The sequence below is a fragment of the Lethenteron reissneri genome, chromosome 29, assembly GCF_015708825.2.
Source record: "Lethenteron reissneri isolate LAM-NWPU_2019-01 chromosome 29, ASM1570882v1, whole genome shotgun sequence".
Classification (NCBI taxonomy): domain Eukaryota; kingdom Metazoa; phylum Chordata; class Hyperoartia; order Petromyzontiformes; family Petromyzontidae; genus Lethenteron; species Lethenteron reissneri.
Genome location: NC_083807.1, coordinates 8,904,857 through 8,925,559, shown reverse-complemented (window position 1 = coordinate 8,925,559; position 20,703 = coordinate 8,904,857). Strand labels below are relative to the sequence as shown.

The following is a 20,703-nucleotide window of genomic DNA, read 5'->3' as shown; positions in this document are numbered from 1 at the left end:
AAACGTATGAAAAATGAAATTCATAATAAAACAACTCCATCCTCTTGTTAATTGCATTCAGTCTAGGTCCAAATGTATATACTGGTTCATTAAATGAAGTCATCACTTGGAATCTATAATCTTCATAGATGTCCCTCGATATCTGCAATATTCATATTTGCATTATCCATACCTACAATGTGTATATTTATGTCCATGCAACTGGGAACATGTATGAGATTGAAGAAAGTATGGTATACGCATGAGCAACTAATCTCTTGCTAAAGATATGTTTTGTGGATTTAATTTTTTCAAAATAAACGGATAAAGCTTTTTTTCATTAAGATTTTTTTAGTTTTCTTAGCAGAGCACTGCCAAGTAAGTCTCTTTTTCAACACACATTGCAGGTTATATCAGCACGTCGCCAATGGGCAAACATCGAAACCGCTGCAGAAAAAAAACTGGCATTCATATAGTTGTACGACATGCTGTAAAGCATATTAAATGTCATTTCCAAAGTATTTGGTTCAAATTGCCGCCCACCCCCTTCTGTACATAAACACATCGACATGCTAATTTTCTCACGCTCTGCCCACTTACCCCTGGGGTTGAGCCCATCAAAACCCTTTATATGCTCTTGTTGTTAGCAGATCTTTCTCCTAAATCAGCAGTTGTCCTGCTGTATCGGTTCCACCTGATGACGGTCGCTTGTGTTGCGATCGAAACGTCGTGATTTAATTTTAATTGTATGTTTCATACCTACGTGACTTTACCGAAATAACCAAAGAGTATAAACACATACTCTATTAATGTTGTTTTAATCCATATCTTCTCTCTTCTCCTCGTCAGACAGAAGGAGCCAGACAAAGTATGCCCTGCGAAGCCACGGCCTGCGCTCCGTGGACTTCCGCAACAGGGAGACACCGCCTGCTCCTCCCTACGTCGGCTCATCCTACAGCTCGCATTCAGGTTGGCTGTGCACAGGGCTCACACTGACGTCGGGTCGCACTGGGGGGGTCTTGGGATCGGTGCTTCTGCACGCTTGCAGCATCACACGTTTGCCATGCACGTGCCAATTGACCCCCCCCCCCTCGGACACCCTTGAAAAAGAAGGAAATGTTTCATCAAAAGGGACTTTTACAGTTGGCATATTTACTGTAGTAATAATATTATAATAGTTGCAGAATTGCTTTATCGTGCTGTGGGGAGAAGCTGGGATAGGTAGACAATGCCAAGTGAGCTGTTGCCCCTGCTAGGATAGATATGGAGCTCGTTTTTTTTGTTCTCTCTCGAAATTGTAGGTTCAAAGTAATAGTGATTTCAAATCCAAAGTGTCTCTCCTCTCCAACACTGGGGCAGTATTCATCTCCTTTGGCAGTCTACGTGTCAGTGGTGGGAATCCGGTAAGTGCCATTCTCTTGAAAGCAGAGGGTAATCCGTGCATAGATACGCCTCTAAAATAACGAGGAGTCATAAAGAAGATTACATTTAAAATATTAAAGCGTTAATGTGTGATCCACCAAACGCAGTATGCTTATTAAATATGTGAATGCTTTACTTTGTAAGGAATGTAATAATCACATTCTCAATAATCAACAGCTGTAACAAGATAAGAAAGTAACAACGTCATTAGAAAGCAGTGGGATATCATACCTGTCAACCCCTTATTATAGACCAATTCAGACCTTATTGGTCACCCCGTGCCATTATAAATCTTGACGTTCATCCTACAAAGTCCCATCACAAGGAAGAAACACGAACAAATAGACAAAAAATGCCAGTATTGAAACGGCTGTATGCCGTTTGGACCTGGAAACTCAATTTCCCTGTACAAGAATATGGATAAACTGTATGTGTTGACAGGTATGGGATATTTATATAACTGGATCAGATTGTACAGCCACTGTGGACGACTTGGTACACATTTTAATGAACCTCGAGCCATGATGGGTTTAAATTTACAAATGTCCTAGCGAGCAGCAACCACATTCCTCTCTTGCAGTATTCAGCCAGTTTCCTTGAACAGCAGCAACAAAATGCATGATAATTAAATAAAAGTATGAGATTATTATTAACTGCAATTGGTGTGTTTGCACTGTAATTGAAACTATACTGAATACATTTTATAAGATCATTATCTGCTGAAAATTCCATTTGCAAATGTCGCAAAAAGGAAGATTGAATTGATTTTATTGGTGCACAATAATTGCATGGAAAATGGGACTGTAGCGATTTGAGGAATAGCATTTAAAATGCGTATAATTGTAGCCACAACATCGCATGCATGGCATGAGTGAGTTGTCTGCTAGGATCCTCCTTGTCCGATTGATGGGAGTGACAAGGTGGGAACTGGGATGTCAGGACTGCCTTCTTAACCTCCAGCCAAAGAGACGAGACTGAAGACATGCCGGTCAGAGAAGATGCAATTGCTTAGAACCGTCTCCTTTGGACGAGCAAAACATGTCTTTTGGTCCAAGTAAAATGCTTGTGTATTTTTGTGTGTACAACCTACGAAATGCAGACTTTACATTCACACCCTGTGCCTTTCTCACGAGCTGTTTCTGCTGATTAATTCTCAGTTTGGCATTTTCCAAAGAATGGCATAGTTAGATCATGTGAAACTGTTGATAAATCACATATCATATCACAACACTCTTAAAACGAATCAATGCATTGAGTTGCCTGGCTGACTGCTGCCTGGGCTCCTCTGCACCCCTAGACAATAGCCTTATTGTTCGTGGCTCCAGGCCATTGCCACCAAATCTTACTGGGTAACTGGCTCTATGGGGATGTTCGTGTAATCGATACAAATTTAGGTGAATTGAAATGGTGTAAGAAGTCCGGCAGACATTGAATAGATAGTGACACTGAATGGGTGGCTGTAACGTTTCCAGAAGATTGACACGTTTCTATCGAACTTTTCAATATGAGCTCCTATTAACGTAATAGTGCCCCGGGTTATCGACTCGTTTTTTATCATTGTGAAGAATATATATTGAGAAAAAGAGATAAGCAGATAATATCTCTTTCATATATCTGTCTCTCCACGTAAAAAAAAAATACACTTTCTTTTACACCCCATTGACCACGTGACCTGATGGGTGTGCATCATTTTAGCAGCATTGATAAAAAAAGCAAGCAAACTCATTTGACCAGCATTCAATCCATATAAGGAAACGTGTATACCAATGGTCCTTAAATTATATATTTCCTCAAGGCTGTGCACCCGATGGGTTTTGTAAAACATACTTTTGAGTTCTTTATTTTTACATGGAGAGGCCAATATATATGGAGACATATTTTCTGCTTATCTCGATGTACATATTACAATGAGAACGTTGCGAGCTCAAAATCCAGGTCGTGGGTCAAGTCGGCAAATCATTAATCTGGGGTTCGTAAAATAGGTACCACTTTTGTAAAAACAAAAACAAACGCGGTTGTCCTGTGCAGAGACTGGCCCCATCATAAGGAATATGACATTTCCACCAATTGCTCAGGGCCACCGATGGAGACGTGATAATTTAAGCAGGGAGACACGTTTGAGTCTATGGAAATGGCACTCCGTCACTTATAATATAATCTGTTGAGTATTGGCCTTGAACATGCGGCAATGTCACGTGTATTGTTTTATTATCTCTCTTACGAGCACTGTTGCCCACGGGCAAGGCATACTTCTGGTCATATTGCATAAAATATCTGTTCATGAAAGCAGTTTTTTCCTTGAATGCTACAGCTAAAATAACATTATTGGTTTAAACTATCATCGTAGAGCAATCTGCAAAATGTATAAAATCGTGTTCCTTTTGTAATTTAACATATGATACCACCACCATCGCTACTCCATATACAAATAATCACCTACATTTTTGTTTTATTCTCAGAGTGCTATCATAATTAAACATATGTTAATATGCCCCTTGAATATTCTCACAAGACAGTGTAATATGTCCTAGATTTCAGAACAAATTAACCAGCGCTACACTTTTAATACATTTTCAGAACATTTGGTGCGCGCACAAATGTAATGCGATCTACATATAAAGGCTCCAACGCATGCCACTTTCCTTGTTCATTCAATTAATTAAAGTTTTGTCCAATTCCAACTATCTAAAAATATTTGCACCCAGTCCAATTAACACGAGTGATTTGGGAGTGGGTGCCCCTTACGTGACTTCCTTGCAGTAATTTCTTTGGTTACTCCCACTGAGAGATATTACCATATTCTCCAGGTAAAAAAAATGCTCTGGAAAGTAACATTAACCCTAAGACTTGTGCCCAGTATCCATTATGTTATCTACACCACACACACGCACACACAACTGCCTTGACGATGCACCCAAAACTTTTGTTTAGGGAAAAAAGTGCGTGTTATGATCCAGAGATACGGTAATGCATTAGGGTCGGAGATATAATCATGTATATCTGTCTCTTCATGGACTCATCAACCAGGAGGCCACATTCTCAAATAAAATAAAATAAACTCTGGACTTCTTAAAATAACTGCCAACATGTAGCTATAAAAAGAAAATCTCAATTATATGTAATTTATAAACTAAACTACCAAGTAAATTTTACCAGGTAAGGTCCACTGAGCTATATAGCTCTTTTTCAGAAGATACCTGGCTATCATGTGGACATTTATAGCAGTCAAATATTCGAAATTCATGTTTCTAAATGTAGAGGGATAAACCGGAGGACACAGAGAAAAAAATTCCACGCGACCTACAGGGAGAACATGCAAACTCCAAATATACAGGTGTCAGTGTCGAGATTGAAGCTACAACCTCCTGCACACCAGGCGAGGTAGTTAACATCTCGCCACCGTGGCACCCTTTATACATTTGCCAAGGGCTCAACATGTCCTATTTGCTGTATCTGTGTGCAATGAATGAATGTGCACTCATGGGTTATTCATGAGCACATACCTGCCCTTCTGTAAAATATACAGTCGGTGCAACTTTTTTGGAACATTGTTGTGAATAACAATGTTTAAGTTTAAGTTTCGATTTAAAGCTTTCGTGACTGCAGGGATTCATCTTCTTGGTTCTTTCGGTAAAGTCACGTAGAATGGAAATAATAAAATAATAATAAAATAATACAAATTTAACATAATAAAATAATTCTCACGACGTTTCGGCCACAACGCAAGCAGCCGTCCTCAGGTGGAGAGCAGGTCTGTCAGACTCTGTTTTCTCGACAGACCTGCTCTCCACCTGAGGACGGCTGCTTGCGTTGTGGCCGAAACGTCGTGAGAATTATTTTATTATGTTTTATTTTTATTATTTTATTATTTCCATTCTACGTGACTTTACCGAAAGAACCAAGAAAATGTTTAAGTTTGTGTTGCCCCAATGTTTCATATGCCAGTGTATTCGGTGCAGTAATGTTGCATATGAGTCTGCGGCATTCAGCTATTCAAAAGTGTTTGAACAAAATATGTTCTACGTGCACTGTGATTGGCTGGCTGAAGTCTTGTGGGGTTATCATGGCAACGCAAAGGTAATAGTTATAGTCGCGACCAATGTTATTCATAAGAGGTTTTTGAGCTAAATCGCGTAAATATATTAATGTGTCGTTAAACCCGCCACCACCCGACATTGCCAATTAGCAAGGTTTGTCACGTAAACAGAATGTGCCAATTCGTTACTAGTACAGCACACCGGTGTGTTGGAGAGTAAACCCACAACATTTACAATTGGAGTGCAACGTTTTGCCAGTGGAGACATCCTCCTGTTTCAGTATTAAATAGAGGGATACATGTGATGTCGTTACTTGTGAACCAATCAGGTGTAAAAGCCAGCAGGGATGGGGGTAATAATTATATGCGGTGGATTTTTTTTTATGTATGCCAGCATGGAATGGCAGGGATATGCATAATATATATATATAAAACTGAATGAATCTGTCCTTACTGGAGTAATTTTACTTTTTTTTCTAATACATATATTTCTCTGAATTACTTATCTGAAATGCCTACTTTTTTCATTGGCTGAATGTGCACATTGCCTTGCCTAAGATGCTCTTCTTGGCTCCATGAGCCAGGCATACAGGAAAGATGGGAGAGCAGCTGCTGAGTCTAGAGCCTGTAGTCTGTACAAAATTAATGGCATAAGCTGTAATTGATTGTAATCGCCTCGTGTTGAAAAATATAAGCAGCAAAGTTAGATTGTTTAGCGTTGGATGCTTTGCAACATTTGAAGAATACAACAAGGGAATGTGCAACAACGTTCGAACATTTAAATCCAGCTCTAGACAACATCGATGTGCTCATTCACATTTGAGACATTACGCTAAAGACGTACGATTCACGGCATTCGATTTTAGTCAAAGGAAGTCTGCGGTGGTGCAATGGTTAGCACACTGGATTTGCAATCCACAGATATCCTGGCACTGCAAATGCACATTGGTGCAACGATCTTAAATCCTCCTACCTCTGTTCGCCCAGAAATACAAACCTATACACCACGGGCAGATCAGCAGGTCTGCACGCGGTGAGGTCAAGCGTGTGTAGTCCCACCCCTTCCAAAACATCGTGCCAGTATAGAGAAAAGTAGGCCGAATTACCTACTCGAAGATGTATCTTGCGCTCCCTCTAGTGGAGGCCCGTCCACCAGCAGTGTACATGAGCAAGCAGTTGTATCTCTCCACCTTTAACCTTCTACCCCCTGACTCAAAGAACCAACATCAAGTCGAATTAGAAAGAGAAACCTTCCGTGCCAGTTGTTGTAGTTTGCCTTGCTTTTTGTTGTTGTTCTAACGTTGCACGTGTTTTGTTTCCGCAGGGAGTGAGCTCAATACGGAGGAGTGGTCCAAATGGAGCGCTTGCTCCGTCACGTGCGGCCATAGCATCCAGATCCGGACGCGCTCGTGCGTGACGGCGTCGTACGGCTCGCTGTGCGCCAGCCCGCTGCGCGAGACCAAGCCCTGCAACACCACCGTCAGCTGCCCCAGTGAGTGACTTCCCATTGGCCGACCTCACGCCTCTTTTTCACCGTGCGGATCAGAACCGTGTCTGGGGCCGTTCCTGAGCCGGCCTGGCATGGAACAGGAAGGCGACGGGTTATTGTTTTTTTTATTCCCACTTCATGAGCAGAGGCCGTGCCGCCCATGTCACGCAGAACGAACGGGTTGAGTCGCGCGTAGGTGACGTGGCGATGATGTGTTTAAGTTGTCCTGATACGTTGCGGAAAATGAATGTGTCATTAGTCAGGCACCCTAGTTGTGCTTGGCACATAGCCAGGTTCACATGCTGTATGAGGCCAGCATATATGTTATGGTTCTGCTTAAGCATAGCGAATAGCCAGTGGAAAACCACCTGTACCATGAGAGTCCCACAGTGGCTCAGCTCAGATGTGCCAGAGGTAAGGGGGCATTACATTCCAGCTGTACTGTTTGATTATTCCATGAGATTACGAAATATATTTTATGAAACTGTCACAGTGAAACATTACGATTTTGAGAGCTGCCCCTGGAAAGTGACATCTTATCATTCCTTTTGGGGGTCACATAAAAATACCTGTTATCCACACCTGGTGGTGCAGTTTTTTGTTTACTGTAAATATGGAGTTCAATGGGTATATGGCAATAACAATCAACATTTCCCATCATCAGAGGTAGGATATACCTAATTAAGCCGCAAACTAAATGTTCAACTATTTTGTTTACGTATTTATTTGGGCCCAGGCTATGATGATGAACTCTCTACACTTGAGAATTTGCTTTTAATTACAGTAGTATGAAACCAGGAGTTGAACCTAGAAATTCAGCAGTGCTGGATCAGTGCTCTCGCACGGTACTTGCATGCAGAGGTACCTGACCAACGTCTTCATTGCTGCCTTATTCATTCGACCTACAAATGTGAAATGGGTTGGGTAGTGCTTCTGACAAAGTGGCCCACACAGTTGGCTGGTGGCAAGTTCAAATACTGGTAAGAGGTCAACTCGGCTCACCATCATCATCAGCCTTACTTTACAGTCGGTGAAATGAATATTGCTTCATTTGCGACGTGAGTAGTTGTTTTGTGGAGGGACTGGTCCTTGCCATAGCCATGTTGAATTTCCACTGCCTGCTCTGGGTTGGAAATGGAGGTGATTGCTGCATCATTGCGTGTTTGAGCAAAGGGACACTTTGACTCGAATCGTCTCAAGTCGATGTGCACTAGTCTGATTACACTGGTCAACAAAAAAAACTAAAAAAATCTGGCCTGGATTTTTGCAGCTGTTTTAGACTAATTTCAGGGTGCTGATTCCAAATCTGATCTCAGATTTGCTCTATCACATCTCATTTTTATGCTATCGGCATACCCCATTTTCATTGATTTTACCCCAAATTAACTCTGTCACTTATGATTACAAATTGTTGCGAGTCAGTGATTGCTTTAATGTTAAAATATGGTGCTGTATTTTTAGGATAGTGTGTTTATAATAAAATTTTATGTAGATATCCACATTTATGTAAAATTTTTCTTCTGCAGTTTTTATTGAAAATGCAATATTTGATATCTCAAAAACCTGATGTGATAGACAAAAACTGATGTCAGATTTGGAATCAGCACCCCAAAATTAAATTAAAACCGTTGGAATACCTTATGCCAGAAAAACTGTGTTGACCAGTGTTATATTATCACCCCAATGCATATGCGAGGCAAAGCATTTGAAACACGGAAACACTGAAAACTGAGTATTTGCCCATGAACACGTGTGGCTTTACTCAGAATGTAGGTTGCAGCTTGAGTCATCTCCACAAACTCGAGATTATATGACCGACCATCTGTGCGCTGTGGCTTACATAATAAGCTACTGGGTAGCATAGTACTGCATTTAATGTCAGTCAACCTTGGAGGCACACAGTCGAGCCAAAGTCTGTCACCGTTAAAGTTTTCGTGATGTTTTTTCGGGAAGGATGTCATTTTTCAAAGGAACAAATTCAAGGTTATTGCATTCATAGCTCTATAAACAAGCACTAAACATCAGCGTAGAGTCTACACATTTTATATAATAAAATGCCACCTGAATATATTCATGGGTAAGAATTTTTATTTTATTACTATAGGGACATGTGTATGGAATGACAATGGTATTCAAAATATGTTAAGAGTACTGTATCTCTGTTGAGAAAGATGCAACAATTACTTGGGAGGCCTTCATCCAGCAGTGAATGAACCATTGATGATTATGCAATTAGTAACACTAATTATTTTGTTGCTCAACTAACAATCAGAAGTTTGCGGGTTCGAATAACAGTCAGAATTCAACTCAGTCTACATCAACACTGTGTGGTCACTAAAATATCTACCAATTTGTGGACAGACTGACCCCTGTTATTGAAATGCTGAATTTCTACTATGGGCTCAGATCGGACAACAAAGATGAGAACTACTCCGTGCTCCTTTATGCATAGACATACTTTATTGTTCATAGTTTTATAGCTGACGGGAATGGGCGGATGACAAGATATAGTGGGGCGTTGTGAGTTAACGAACGGGCAGCTTGCGTCTTCAGCCTGAAGCTGCTCTGCCACAGGGCAGAGTCAGGCAAAGGCAGAGCTTTCATTTCCCCACTGCTGCTCTCCGCCTGCCACAGCTGTGCCCAGGCAGGATGTGCTCCTGTGATGCTGCGCATGCAATGGTTTCTAATGGACTATGATCAGTTGCAGGATTCCCCCATGGCAATACCGGTGTGCACCAATACTCCGTCGTTGAGCAGATCCGCACGTTCAATTATCGCCGTTTTCGGAAAGGCCTACACGTCAACCCGCTTTCTTCCAGCTTGTTTTGTACAAATGTAATTGTGTCCGATCTCTTATAACAAATACAAAGCTCAGGATACTAATTGTATTATCAATATTTTACGATTGAAAGTGGAATATTATTGACAGAAAGGATACAATAATATTGATATATGTAGTTAAGACATATCACGGCCATGCACATTTATTTTTGTTAGAGTAATGGAAATCATAGCTGCTGTGGTGTAATGGTTAGCACACTGGAATTGCAATTCAGAGGTCATTGGCAGTTGAAACAATGGCTCACCATAGTTAGTCAATCAACAGGTCATATGTGGTGGGATCAAGTGTGGGTAACTCCCCCTTCTTGCAAGACATCAGCCCAGTGTAGGCCAAATATTGTATAGAGCTGCTCTCTAAAGCTCCCCTTATTGGAGGTCTTTTCACCAGCAGTGGCCTGAGAAATCAACTACAATTACCTATAACGCTGCTCAAGCCACATAATAGACCAAACAGGTATCTAGATAATATGCATGTACTGTGTAAGTTGTATACCTGCATTATTAAGAGACTGTTTAATTTTATAATATATACTCCCCAATACTCTCACATTAAACCGCACTCCCAATACCGCCTATGTTCATACGAGTTTTTGGCTGCGGTAATCATCATTGGTGCTCATGAGCCAGTGAGAACAATTCCATATCTATGACAAAAGCAAGTCTCTCCAATGGACAGGCATTGTTGAATTCCTCCAAAGTCATAGCTATTTTATCCAACTAAGTGGGATGATGGGGTTTACCTCTCAGTCTTTCAATTGCGAATCAAGCCACGATGCCTCCCATCCAGATAAAGTAATACTGCAATACAAAAAGCACGGTGCAAAAATAATAATTTTACAATTGCCAATTTTCACTGTTCATGAAACTACAAGTAAATAAAAATAACAAATCAATCCATAGACCAAAAGTGTCAGCAATTCAGTTTCATTTTACTCCTTAATCTTTTTCCTCTCTTTTTGAGAGAAAAAAAAACACAAAGGTGACGATGGATTGTTGGGCCTCTGCGAGTGCTTGACCTGACCTCCGTCTGGTACAAGCAAGGCTGCAACAAGGCAGCCTCTTAAAGGCATGAACTCTCGCACCAAATTATTAGAACAGAGTCAATGCCCCTTAGCCTTCCACTGAAAGATCACTATCGAAGAGCAAAGGGTCAGGGACAATCTCAGATGAGAGAAAAAGCATGACAGCACAAGACTTCTCCAGCCTGGTGTCCTATTTTGTCTGAAGACATTGAGAAGGAAGGCAAATCCGGAGTTATATTGTCTGCTGTTTGCAGCTATTGGTAATATGGTGGAGGTAAAAAAAGGCTCAGAAGATTAAATCGTTCTGTTTTACAATGCAAAGGAATTTCCTGATGTGTGATTCCCACCACTTTAACCAAATACATACTCAACCTGGTTTTGCCAGCAACATCACCTGGAGCCATTTGAGAAAGGCATTCCGTAATATTGTCTTTTATGTTAAATGACGCTCCCTATGCAGCCTGGATTATGCAAGGCTGCATTATGAGCTTACTATCACGTGTGCTGTGAAATGGAGTGTTTTTGCAACTGCTTTGAAATACACTTTAATCCAGTACGTAATTAATGTTTTAATGTCTATATTTTACAATGTGCACATACTAACTTCTGATATAATTTGCTGTTGGCTCCATTTTAATCACAGCGACAATATCAAATGGTGCACGTTGTAGGCTTTTGTGTTACTTTATTTCATAGAGTGAAATAATACACAGACCACGTAGCAGTTAACACTCAAAGTTTCCAATTTAAATTAATATATAGAATGCAAACAAAGTATCTCCACCTTCACTGACAACCCAGCCTGGTCCATATCCATTTACTGGATCTCATTGTTGCTCTATGGTCACTTCGACCAATGGCTGTGTTGTTTGAAACAACACTCAACGTCTAAATAACACACAGCTTCTGTGTGAGCTGCTATTAAATAGCATCCTGTACGGTCGCCCCCCACCATCCAGCTCACCCCTTCGAGTTTCCCTACGTGCATTCTGTCTCCTTATAACCCTGCACAGATAATTATCAGAATCTTTATTTACTCTCAATGAATCCTATGAGATGTCCAGTAGGGGTGGGTCAGAAAGTTACAACAAACAAAAAAAAAACACGATAGCAGTGCAAAATATAGAAAAGGTAAGCAAATCACACGAAATTATTTTATTTATTTTATTTTATCAGGTAAAGCCCACAAAGCTTTGAGCTTCTTTTTCAGAAGTGGCCTGGCCACAAGTGATAGCTCAACGAAGTGGCTTATCATGTGGAAATGTATAGCAGGCAAATAATCTAAAAGCATGTTATTTTTAATGTGGAGGGAAAATCCAGAGGACCCAGGGAAAAAAAATCCACACGACCATGGAGAGAACATGCAAACGCCAAATAATTAGGCATTAGGGTCGGAATCAAACCCCCAACCTCCTGCATATGGACAAGGAACATCACACCACTGTCGCGCCCCATCATTACAGATTCAACCATTCACCCCATCATCAGAAATGTGATGAATTTTCATGATTCAAGGTAATTATTCCATTCAATAATTAATACGTATTTTGATGTTCATATTATGGTGAAGGTAGCGGGTCACTAGTTTCTGCACGCATCACATGAAACCATTGCAGTGAACGCACGAATTACATACCCACATTGCATTGCATTGAGAGACATAAAGAGGAATGCATAGATTATGAAACAGATGCAGATATAATGTGCCGTTCAAATTATGCAGGAAAGTAAACTTGGCTTGGACAGGACACGTCACGAGAAGAGATGATGGATAACGGACAATAACAATAGGGGTAGCAGCCGAGGAAAAAAACTACTCCAAGAGGGGCGGCCACAGAGGAGATGGAGTGACGAATTTAGTTAATGTGCCGGTGTTATGTTGCAGAATTGTGAGTGGCGGTGGTGGGTTGGGCAGGCCTTTATCCAGCAGTGGATTGACCATGGATAAAAATGATATACGAACCAAAAATCTAGTTTAACACATAGGTTTCCGCAGCCCATATTATACATAATATAGGGGGCGTGGTGGTTAGGTCGTTAGAATAACGAAACATTTATATTTACACAATCTAAAAAAAAACTCTATTTAGAATTTTATAAAAGCATTGATTCTTACCCATGTGATTTGAAACGTGCATTACATGCTTCATTTTCCTTCTACTCTTCAACCTCCTCTGTCTGCCTCCATCTGATTATAATGTTCAGTCTCTCAAAGTCTATGGTTACTTGCTTATCGGTTTTTGGATAATTGTTGCCGACGGGGATTATGGTCAAAATAGGTATGGACCATTCCTTAACAGCATTCAATACAAATTTAATTGGAGACATGCATTAAATTTGATCCCAGTGATGAATGATGGCAAATGACTTTGATGATTAGCTATTGATTGCTAATTGCCGAATACCAAAGAGCAATGGTTTATAATGGAAAATGCTTACGTATGACTTATGATCAAGATTAAAAGAAACTCACAATGGTCATTAGTAATGACAGATGACGACTATAACAGTGATGAGGCTGTCTGAATATGATTATGATCGTAGCAATGGATTATAAGGAATTCAAATTAAGAAGCTAACGACTCTTGCTATTGATGACAATGATGATAAAGATTGTGGCACGATATTATATACATTTTATCATGGTATTTTTAAGATAATCTTTCATTAAAATAAAAACAGTAATTTGGTAGTACAAGAGGTATCCATATCTAATTTTGTGTTCGTTTTATCATTGACCATAAATACCCCAGAAATATCGAATAAACTGTTCAAAGTGTATTTTTGGTGGATTGTGCTAGCCGGATGACTGAAGGTGCTGAATGAACATTAACGTAGAACATATTATTAATCGGTTACATTTAACAGACCTACAAGACTAGGCTGCATCAAGGTTATGATGAATAAATGCAATAAATGACTGTGGTCTGATAATGCCCGTGGTAGTGATGATGATTCTGATGAAATGTGTAATAATAATGATGATAATGCTGCATACAGTTAATTCAACAAAAGTGAAATTCTCGAGAGGCATGTTGGAGTCTTTCAGCCCAATTGAACAATCAGCAATTCCTTTATTAGTCTAGTGTTCTCACATTGACAGGGGTAAACCCTCCCTCTCAAGCTTCCTGTGAATGTTTCTCCAGCACCTATGCTATAGAATCTAAATTAGCGATCAAAATAACTATGCGTAAGCTAAATTTGCCGAACGGTTATTTCAACACTGCACCCACCAAAAACCAAGCGAAACATTGAACTGCAAACGTTATGACCAAGATGATGACAGTCACATTGATATTATTTATATTATAGTGATGACAATAACAAAATCAATGATGATCATGAAAATGATGTGATAACGATGGTGGAAATTATAACAATAACAAATACCATGCAGTTAATAACACTGTAACAATGACAGTCATAATGATGACTCTAATGGTGACATTAATGATAGTTCAATTTTTTTTATCAGTTGCATTGATGTGTTTTATGGATTGTCCGACGTTTCGTTCCATTCGCTGGGAGCTTCTGTCGGGAAAAGTTTCTGGGAATGTTTTGCTTCAGGTGCTGATTAGCTTCAGGAACTGTATGCTGGAACTCTTCCTGAAGAAGAATGTGGTGCAACACGTATTTTATTTTAATGCAACTTTAATTTCCATTGCTAGTTTCAACTTTAACAAGCCATGACTGCCCCACTTTGCCGAGATCCCTTGCATGGTTTAAACATACCTGGGCCTTGGTGTCTAGGCATGAATGGAGGAGAGGTGTAGGGCCACAGTTCTTCACGAAGCTCCCAGCACAAGGTGCAAAATCGTTGCACAATTTGCCCCAACAACCGTAAAAACCACAATGCAGAGCAACAACGATGGTTATCTCTGGTCGACAGAGATTACCCCTCGACTTGACCAGCCTTGACAATGCATTGTTGACGGCCTTTGTTCCCCTTCCCACCGCCACCAGTTAACGGGCTGTGGGACGAGTGGAGCCCCTGGAGCCTGTGCTCCAGCACGTGTGGCCGCGGCTACCGCGAGCGCGTGCGCTCCTGCACTCAGCCCCAGCACGGCGGGCGGCGCTGCGAGGGCCCCGAGCGGCTGACCAAGAACTGCAACATCGCCCTCTGCCCGGGTAACTTCGGTAGCTACCACAGGACCCGACACTTCTTGTTCTGCCTTGCGTGCCCCGTGCCACGCTGTTGCCCCATGTGTCCACGCTCGCCGGCGGCGCTTGCCCCAATGGTCTCTTACGGCTGTATGGGGGATATCCTTAGGTTTTTTCGGTAAAGTCACGTAGGTAAAAACATTAAAAAGTAAAATGAAATAAAATATAAATCACGACGTTTCGGAGGCAACACAAGCTTCCGTCTTCAGGTGGTACCGTCACAGTCACGACAGCTGTATTTACTTGATACTTGATACAGCTGTCATGGCTGTGACTGGTACCACCTGAAGACGGAAGCTTGTGTTGCCTCCGAAACGTCGTGATTTTTATTTTATTTCATTTTACTTTTTAATGTTTTTACCTACGTGACTTTACCGAAAAAACCTAAGAATATGAATCATTGCAGTCACGAAAGCTTCAAATCTAGAATGTATGGGGGATCTTTGTCTTTGTGCCCTGCCACACACCACTACCCACCACGCTACCTCAGCCCCTGACCCTCCTAGAGCCCCCACCTCTATCGATGTGAATCCCATGTCCGGCTGGATTCAGCCTGTGGACATTCTTTGGTGGGGGGAGGGGGTATGTCAACCGATCTTTCTTGACAGATTGAGTGAATACATCTTTGCTCACATCCCTCTGGAACTAAATTATATAATGCATATCTCTGGAACCTTTTTTGCCAGTATCCAAAATGATGAAAAATAAGAATAGGTTTTACCCTCTCTGGAAATCAAACAGGTGTTAAGATGTTCAACCACCAAATAGCTACCTTTGGCAAGGCATCAAGTCTGCAATAATCACACGTACTTGTGGCAAAATGTGAAAATAAACATGCTCTGATAATGAACGCATTGTCTTTTAAACTGATTGGCCACACCAGAGACAACCTTCTTTATGGCCTAGTCTCACCGGTGGCGTTCTCTGGTCTAACACCGGTGAGGCAAGGCCATGCATAAGGGTGCCTCTGGTGTAGGCTAATCAGTTTCAAAGACAATGCATTTGTTATCAGAGGATGTTTTTTTCATCTTTTACTGCAAGAATGTGTGGTTAATGCAGACGTGATACCTTGCAAAAGGTATCTATTTGGTGTTTGAACGTGTTAACCATTTCCCGTTATTTTCGCAAATATAGATAATAACATAGATACGCAGAGAGTATACCTCCTGTATATATACATCTCTCCACGGACATTTTTCAATAAAGCATTATTACACGACCCAATGGCTGCAAAGACTTCTGGAAGTGCGTAATTTCAACAGCATTGAATCAATACAAGCAAACCGTGCACCAGTTTTGACTCGCAGTGTCTCATCAGCAGAGCCAGGCCTGCTTCGTTTGAATAATTTTTGAACGGCCAGATGATATAGGAAAGTACCCTTTCTTTAAGATATAGTTCCTAGTTCGACAAAGATATGGTTTCTCGTTTTGTCGAACTCGGACCCTTATCTTACAGAGAGAGAGAGAGAGAGTAATTGCCTATAACATCTGGCAGCATTGATTAAAGCAAGCCTGACTACTGATGAGGCACTGTATGTTGAAACCAGTCCAGAGCTTTTTTGTGCTGAATTAATGCTGCAGGCATTATGCACTTCCAGAAAGCCGTGGGGCATTATATGTTGTGCAAAAAATCCTATTATATTTTTTGTAAAGAGAAACAGATTCATGGAGACATTGCTTCTCTATTTTAAACCAGATAAACAAAATCCTTTCAACCGGAAAGTTTTACTTTGCAAAGAGTGACCCAAAATTCATTCAAGGACATTTTTTACAGGATATGGAAACACTCAAAATAAGCTGTTAGAAAGAATAAAAAACAAATATCGTGTAATTAAACGTCATTAAAATGTCTAATGTCATCAATAACAAAAGTCTTGTCACGAAAACTATTTTTATTGAACATTTTACACATTTTGTAATCTTGAGCTCATTCCCACACCTATGCTAAAACTGCTGAGAAAAAAATCACAGTATTTAATTGCCACTGTGCCAGTGGCAGGAGAACAATCTCATTAGAGTTACATTGGTTAACATGGCACCCATGTCAATACATGCATTTTGAAAAGGCCATGTTTAACATTCAGTTGCTACATTACATTTAAATTAGCTCCCCTGCACTCCCCAAACGTGTTTGCAAGCCTGGGGAGCTTCTCATTGCGATCGCCGATGACAAATCTAGCCATCTTACACCTAGACAATGTTGTGGTGTAAAAGTATCAAAGAGGTCTCACTTAGCCATGATAATTATGTTTCAAACGATCCACTCTTGCAGGTATTATCTCCCCCCTGTTTCCCTTGTACGTATGCATGTACAGCATAATATTAATAATTGACACCATGTTGTCAGTCCACTGCTGAATGAAGGCAATCACGCCACGCACGTTTTGTTCACGTGTTGTTTGAGCATACTTCACCAAGCTGGTCAGTGTGGGTTGGTGAAGGAGGGTTCCAGCTCTGTTTCGGATATCACTCGCCACTAATGTTAGCCGTGACCATAAATGAAACTCATTTTGCAGGATTCATAGTAAACTAAAACTGAACTAAACTATTTTTTTTATTTCACCAGGTAAGGCCCACTGAGCTACATAGCTATTTTTCAGAAGCGACCTGGCCACAAATGATAGCTCAACGAAGTGGCTTATCATGTGGAAATGTATAGCAGCCAAATATTCTAAACACATGTTCATTATAAATGTAGAGGGAAAAAAAACTTGAGGATCCAGAGAAAAATCCACGCGACGATGTGGAGAGCGCATAAACTGTTTACCAGGTGAGGGAGTTATAATTTCGCCATCGTAGTGCAGTGTGCGAACCAAACTAAGGCACAAAACGATGCAACAGTGAAATCTCCCCCCTCCCACCAATAATTCTTTTTTTGAGAGGGAGGGGTTCTCTTATCTGGTTATGGAAGTCCATTTAAAAGGTTCCCATTCCCTGACCATGTATGTACATTGTCAGCACCAAAGCAATATCACAGATGGTGGCACTGAAGAGAAACACCAAGTAAAATAAGTTACGTGTAATTATAGCCAACAAGAGCACAGTTGTGGGTTGATAGGACAGTGTGCTAACCACTGTACCACTACTTCACCCATATAGCATTGTGGTCCTCTTGTCGGAGGTCACCATTTTGATGGTGTTAGGTCACCATTTTGATGGTCCTCTCATCTTTGGTCACCATTGTCATGATCCTCTTGTCTTAGGTCACCATTTTGACAGGCCTCTTGTCTTAGGGCACCATTTTGATGATGTTAGGTCACCATTTTGATGGTCCTCCTGTCTTAGGTCACCATTTTGATGGTCTTCTTGTCATAGGTCACCATTTTGATGGTCCTCTTGTCTTAGGTCACCATTTTGATGGTTATCTTGTCTTAGGTCACCATTTTGATGGTATTAGGTCACCGTTTTGATGGTTTTTGCTGATGGCTTTTGCATATGCATGGAAGCTGTGTGCTTTTTTAACATGTCCATATGTCGTCGGTTTTCCATATATCACACGTTGGTTTGAGTATAATTGACCATTGGGAGTCAGCTCAGTCCATCCCTCCTGTGTTGATAAGTATGGGAATCACATTGTGAGAAGGCAACATTTTATCAATCTATAAAAAAAATCAGTCTCTGACTTAGGAATGTGGATGTTCCAAACTTGCTGCTCAGAACTGAAACTGAAATTAACGTCACCCCATTGCTGATGTTAGAAGGGAGTCTATTCAACGTAACTTTTACTTAATGACAAATATAAACTTGCTTTACAACCAACCATAATATGCAAAACCAAGGTAAAATAAAAGTTTGATGTGGAAATCAAACATAGTTATGATGTAGATGCCCCCTAAACTGACCTGATATGGCTTTTTGAACATCATTATAAAAATCCATCTCCCTTCTGAGTCATTTCATTAAAGTTAATTAAAGCAGCCCATTAGCGTGATTATTTGAAAATGAAATGCAGGTTCACATGTTTTGATTATTTTGGCATAAACCAAATAGAGTGCTGTGGATGTGGGGAACGTCTAATTAGAATATGCATGTCATGATGAATGCCAACAAGTCTCACCTTTACTCTAATGGCATAAAAGTTTGAGGTTCACTGATAGATCGAATTATATTCATTACATCATGATTTTATGAATTCATTATTCATGACTTAATGCATTAGTATTTACATTCACTTACGCACGAATGGGAAACTAAATATTTATAAGGATTGTATTTTTTTGGGGGGGAATGGTTCCAATTAGTACAGTAATTGGTGATTTAAGATTTTTAATTTTATAGACAGAGAATTTCGATATAATTTAGTGAGGATGCTCTTGTGGTGTAATGGTTAACACACCAGACCGTTCCATCTCCCGGCACTGCAGTTTCTGAAATCCCCCGGCCTCTGTCCACCAAGCAGGATCAGTGTTCCATGGTTAGTCGAATGGCAGGTCATGTGCAGTGGTATGGTGGGCTAAAGTGTGAGTACTCCCACCTGTTTAAAAATGTCTGGCCACTGTCAAAGGAGAAACCAAAATAACCTCAATAGTGGCTCGTTAGAGCTCCCTCTATTGGAGCCACTTGGACCAGCAGTAGCATGAGCAATCAATTGCACGGCTGCACCTTTATATATATATTTTAATTATAATGCATACTCAGCATGTTGAATGCTGTTCAAATCATATTCATGAATGCAAGATGTATTTATGAATGTTTATGTGACGAAATTTAAGCACAGTTTTTATACAACATTTGTATATTATAACATTAATATTTCTTTACATTTCAATTATTGAGTGATTTATTTCTAGAATTGTTATGTAAGCGATGCAACGCACATTTGATAAGTTGAGTTAATTATTATCATTGTCTCAAATGACATTGTTAAAATAAACAAATTATTTAAAAAACACGATTTTTAGGGTAATGATCAAGGCGCTATCAGATGTGGCATTAATGCCACAGATGGTGCCTTTACAAAATGAAATTGGTGCACACAGTAACAGGATTTTATTTTCCCCCTCATTATGAAATATTTGGCCTGATTCATGTAGCCATAATGGCCGTCATTTTTTGTGAATTGACATCCATTTTCACAGGAAATTGGACCCATTCGGCAGTTTGAAATTCACAAGGGAATGATTGTTGTACCATACACAGCCTATTCTGCTATAATTGTGGAATGGCCCAACGTGAGCAAGGCTTCGAGGTGGAGCCTAGCTTGCGATGATACCCGCGAAATACGGACGCATTCCACCACTGTGTGGGATCCGGCCAATTATACTTTTCGGATGAGCGCTGAGGGAGCTTCGTGGCCCATTCCTCGCTCATTCATGGTGTGTTTGTTGCCTTCATCCTTCAACATTTTCGGGGGGGGGGGGTGAATTTCTGCAGTAAATGTCGCACAGGTTTTTGAACCTCCTGTATTCCACAAAGGTGCAGGCAATACCAGTTCAGCTCCTGACAGAGGAATGGCAACCCCTCCTCTGCAGTGAGCAATCAGACATATCATGTGGCCATGCCCAGTCACCTCTTCTTTCCCAGTGCTGATGTTCACATGTACAAGTCAAGCTCAGATATCATGCTTCTACCCTTGCTGTGCACAGCGAGGAAGCAAAATCGGGTTGCCTGCACACTGTGTCAACAGCTGCACCACCACCCTGCCCCCCCCCCCCGGGATCCTCGCAACCCACCTCCCACCCACCCCTCGCTTTATCCCATCACACACACACACATAAAGTTGACCGGAGTAGCTGAATAAAGTTATGAATCAA

The 20,703-nt window shown here is 40.7% G+C and overlaps 1 protein-coding gene across 10 annotated transcripts in view; it reads left to right on the top strand.

The window, feature by feature from the left end:
• Positions 1-20,703, top strand: part of LOC133349224 (adhesion G protein-coupled receptor B1-like) — a 143,857-nt gene that overhangs the window by 36,579 nt on the left and 86,575 nt on the right. For 8 of the 10 annotated variants that reach the window (XM_061562539.1, XM_061562543.1, XM_061562541.1 and 5 more), the window contains exons 4-6: positions 829-948; positions 6,762-6,929; positions 14,753-14,926. In XM_061562539.1, coding sequence (XP_061418523.1) covers positions 829-948; positions 6,762-6,929; positions 14,753-14,926 — 462 coding nt within the window. The remainder of the gene's footprint in view (positions 1-828; positions 949-6,761; positions 6,930-14,752; positions 14,927-20,703) is intronic. The other 2 variants (XM_061562544.1, XM_061562535.1) reach the window with 1 other exon arrangement.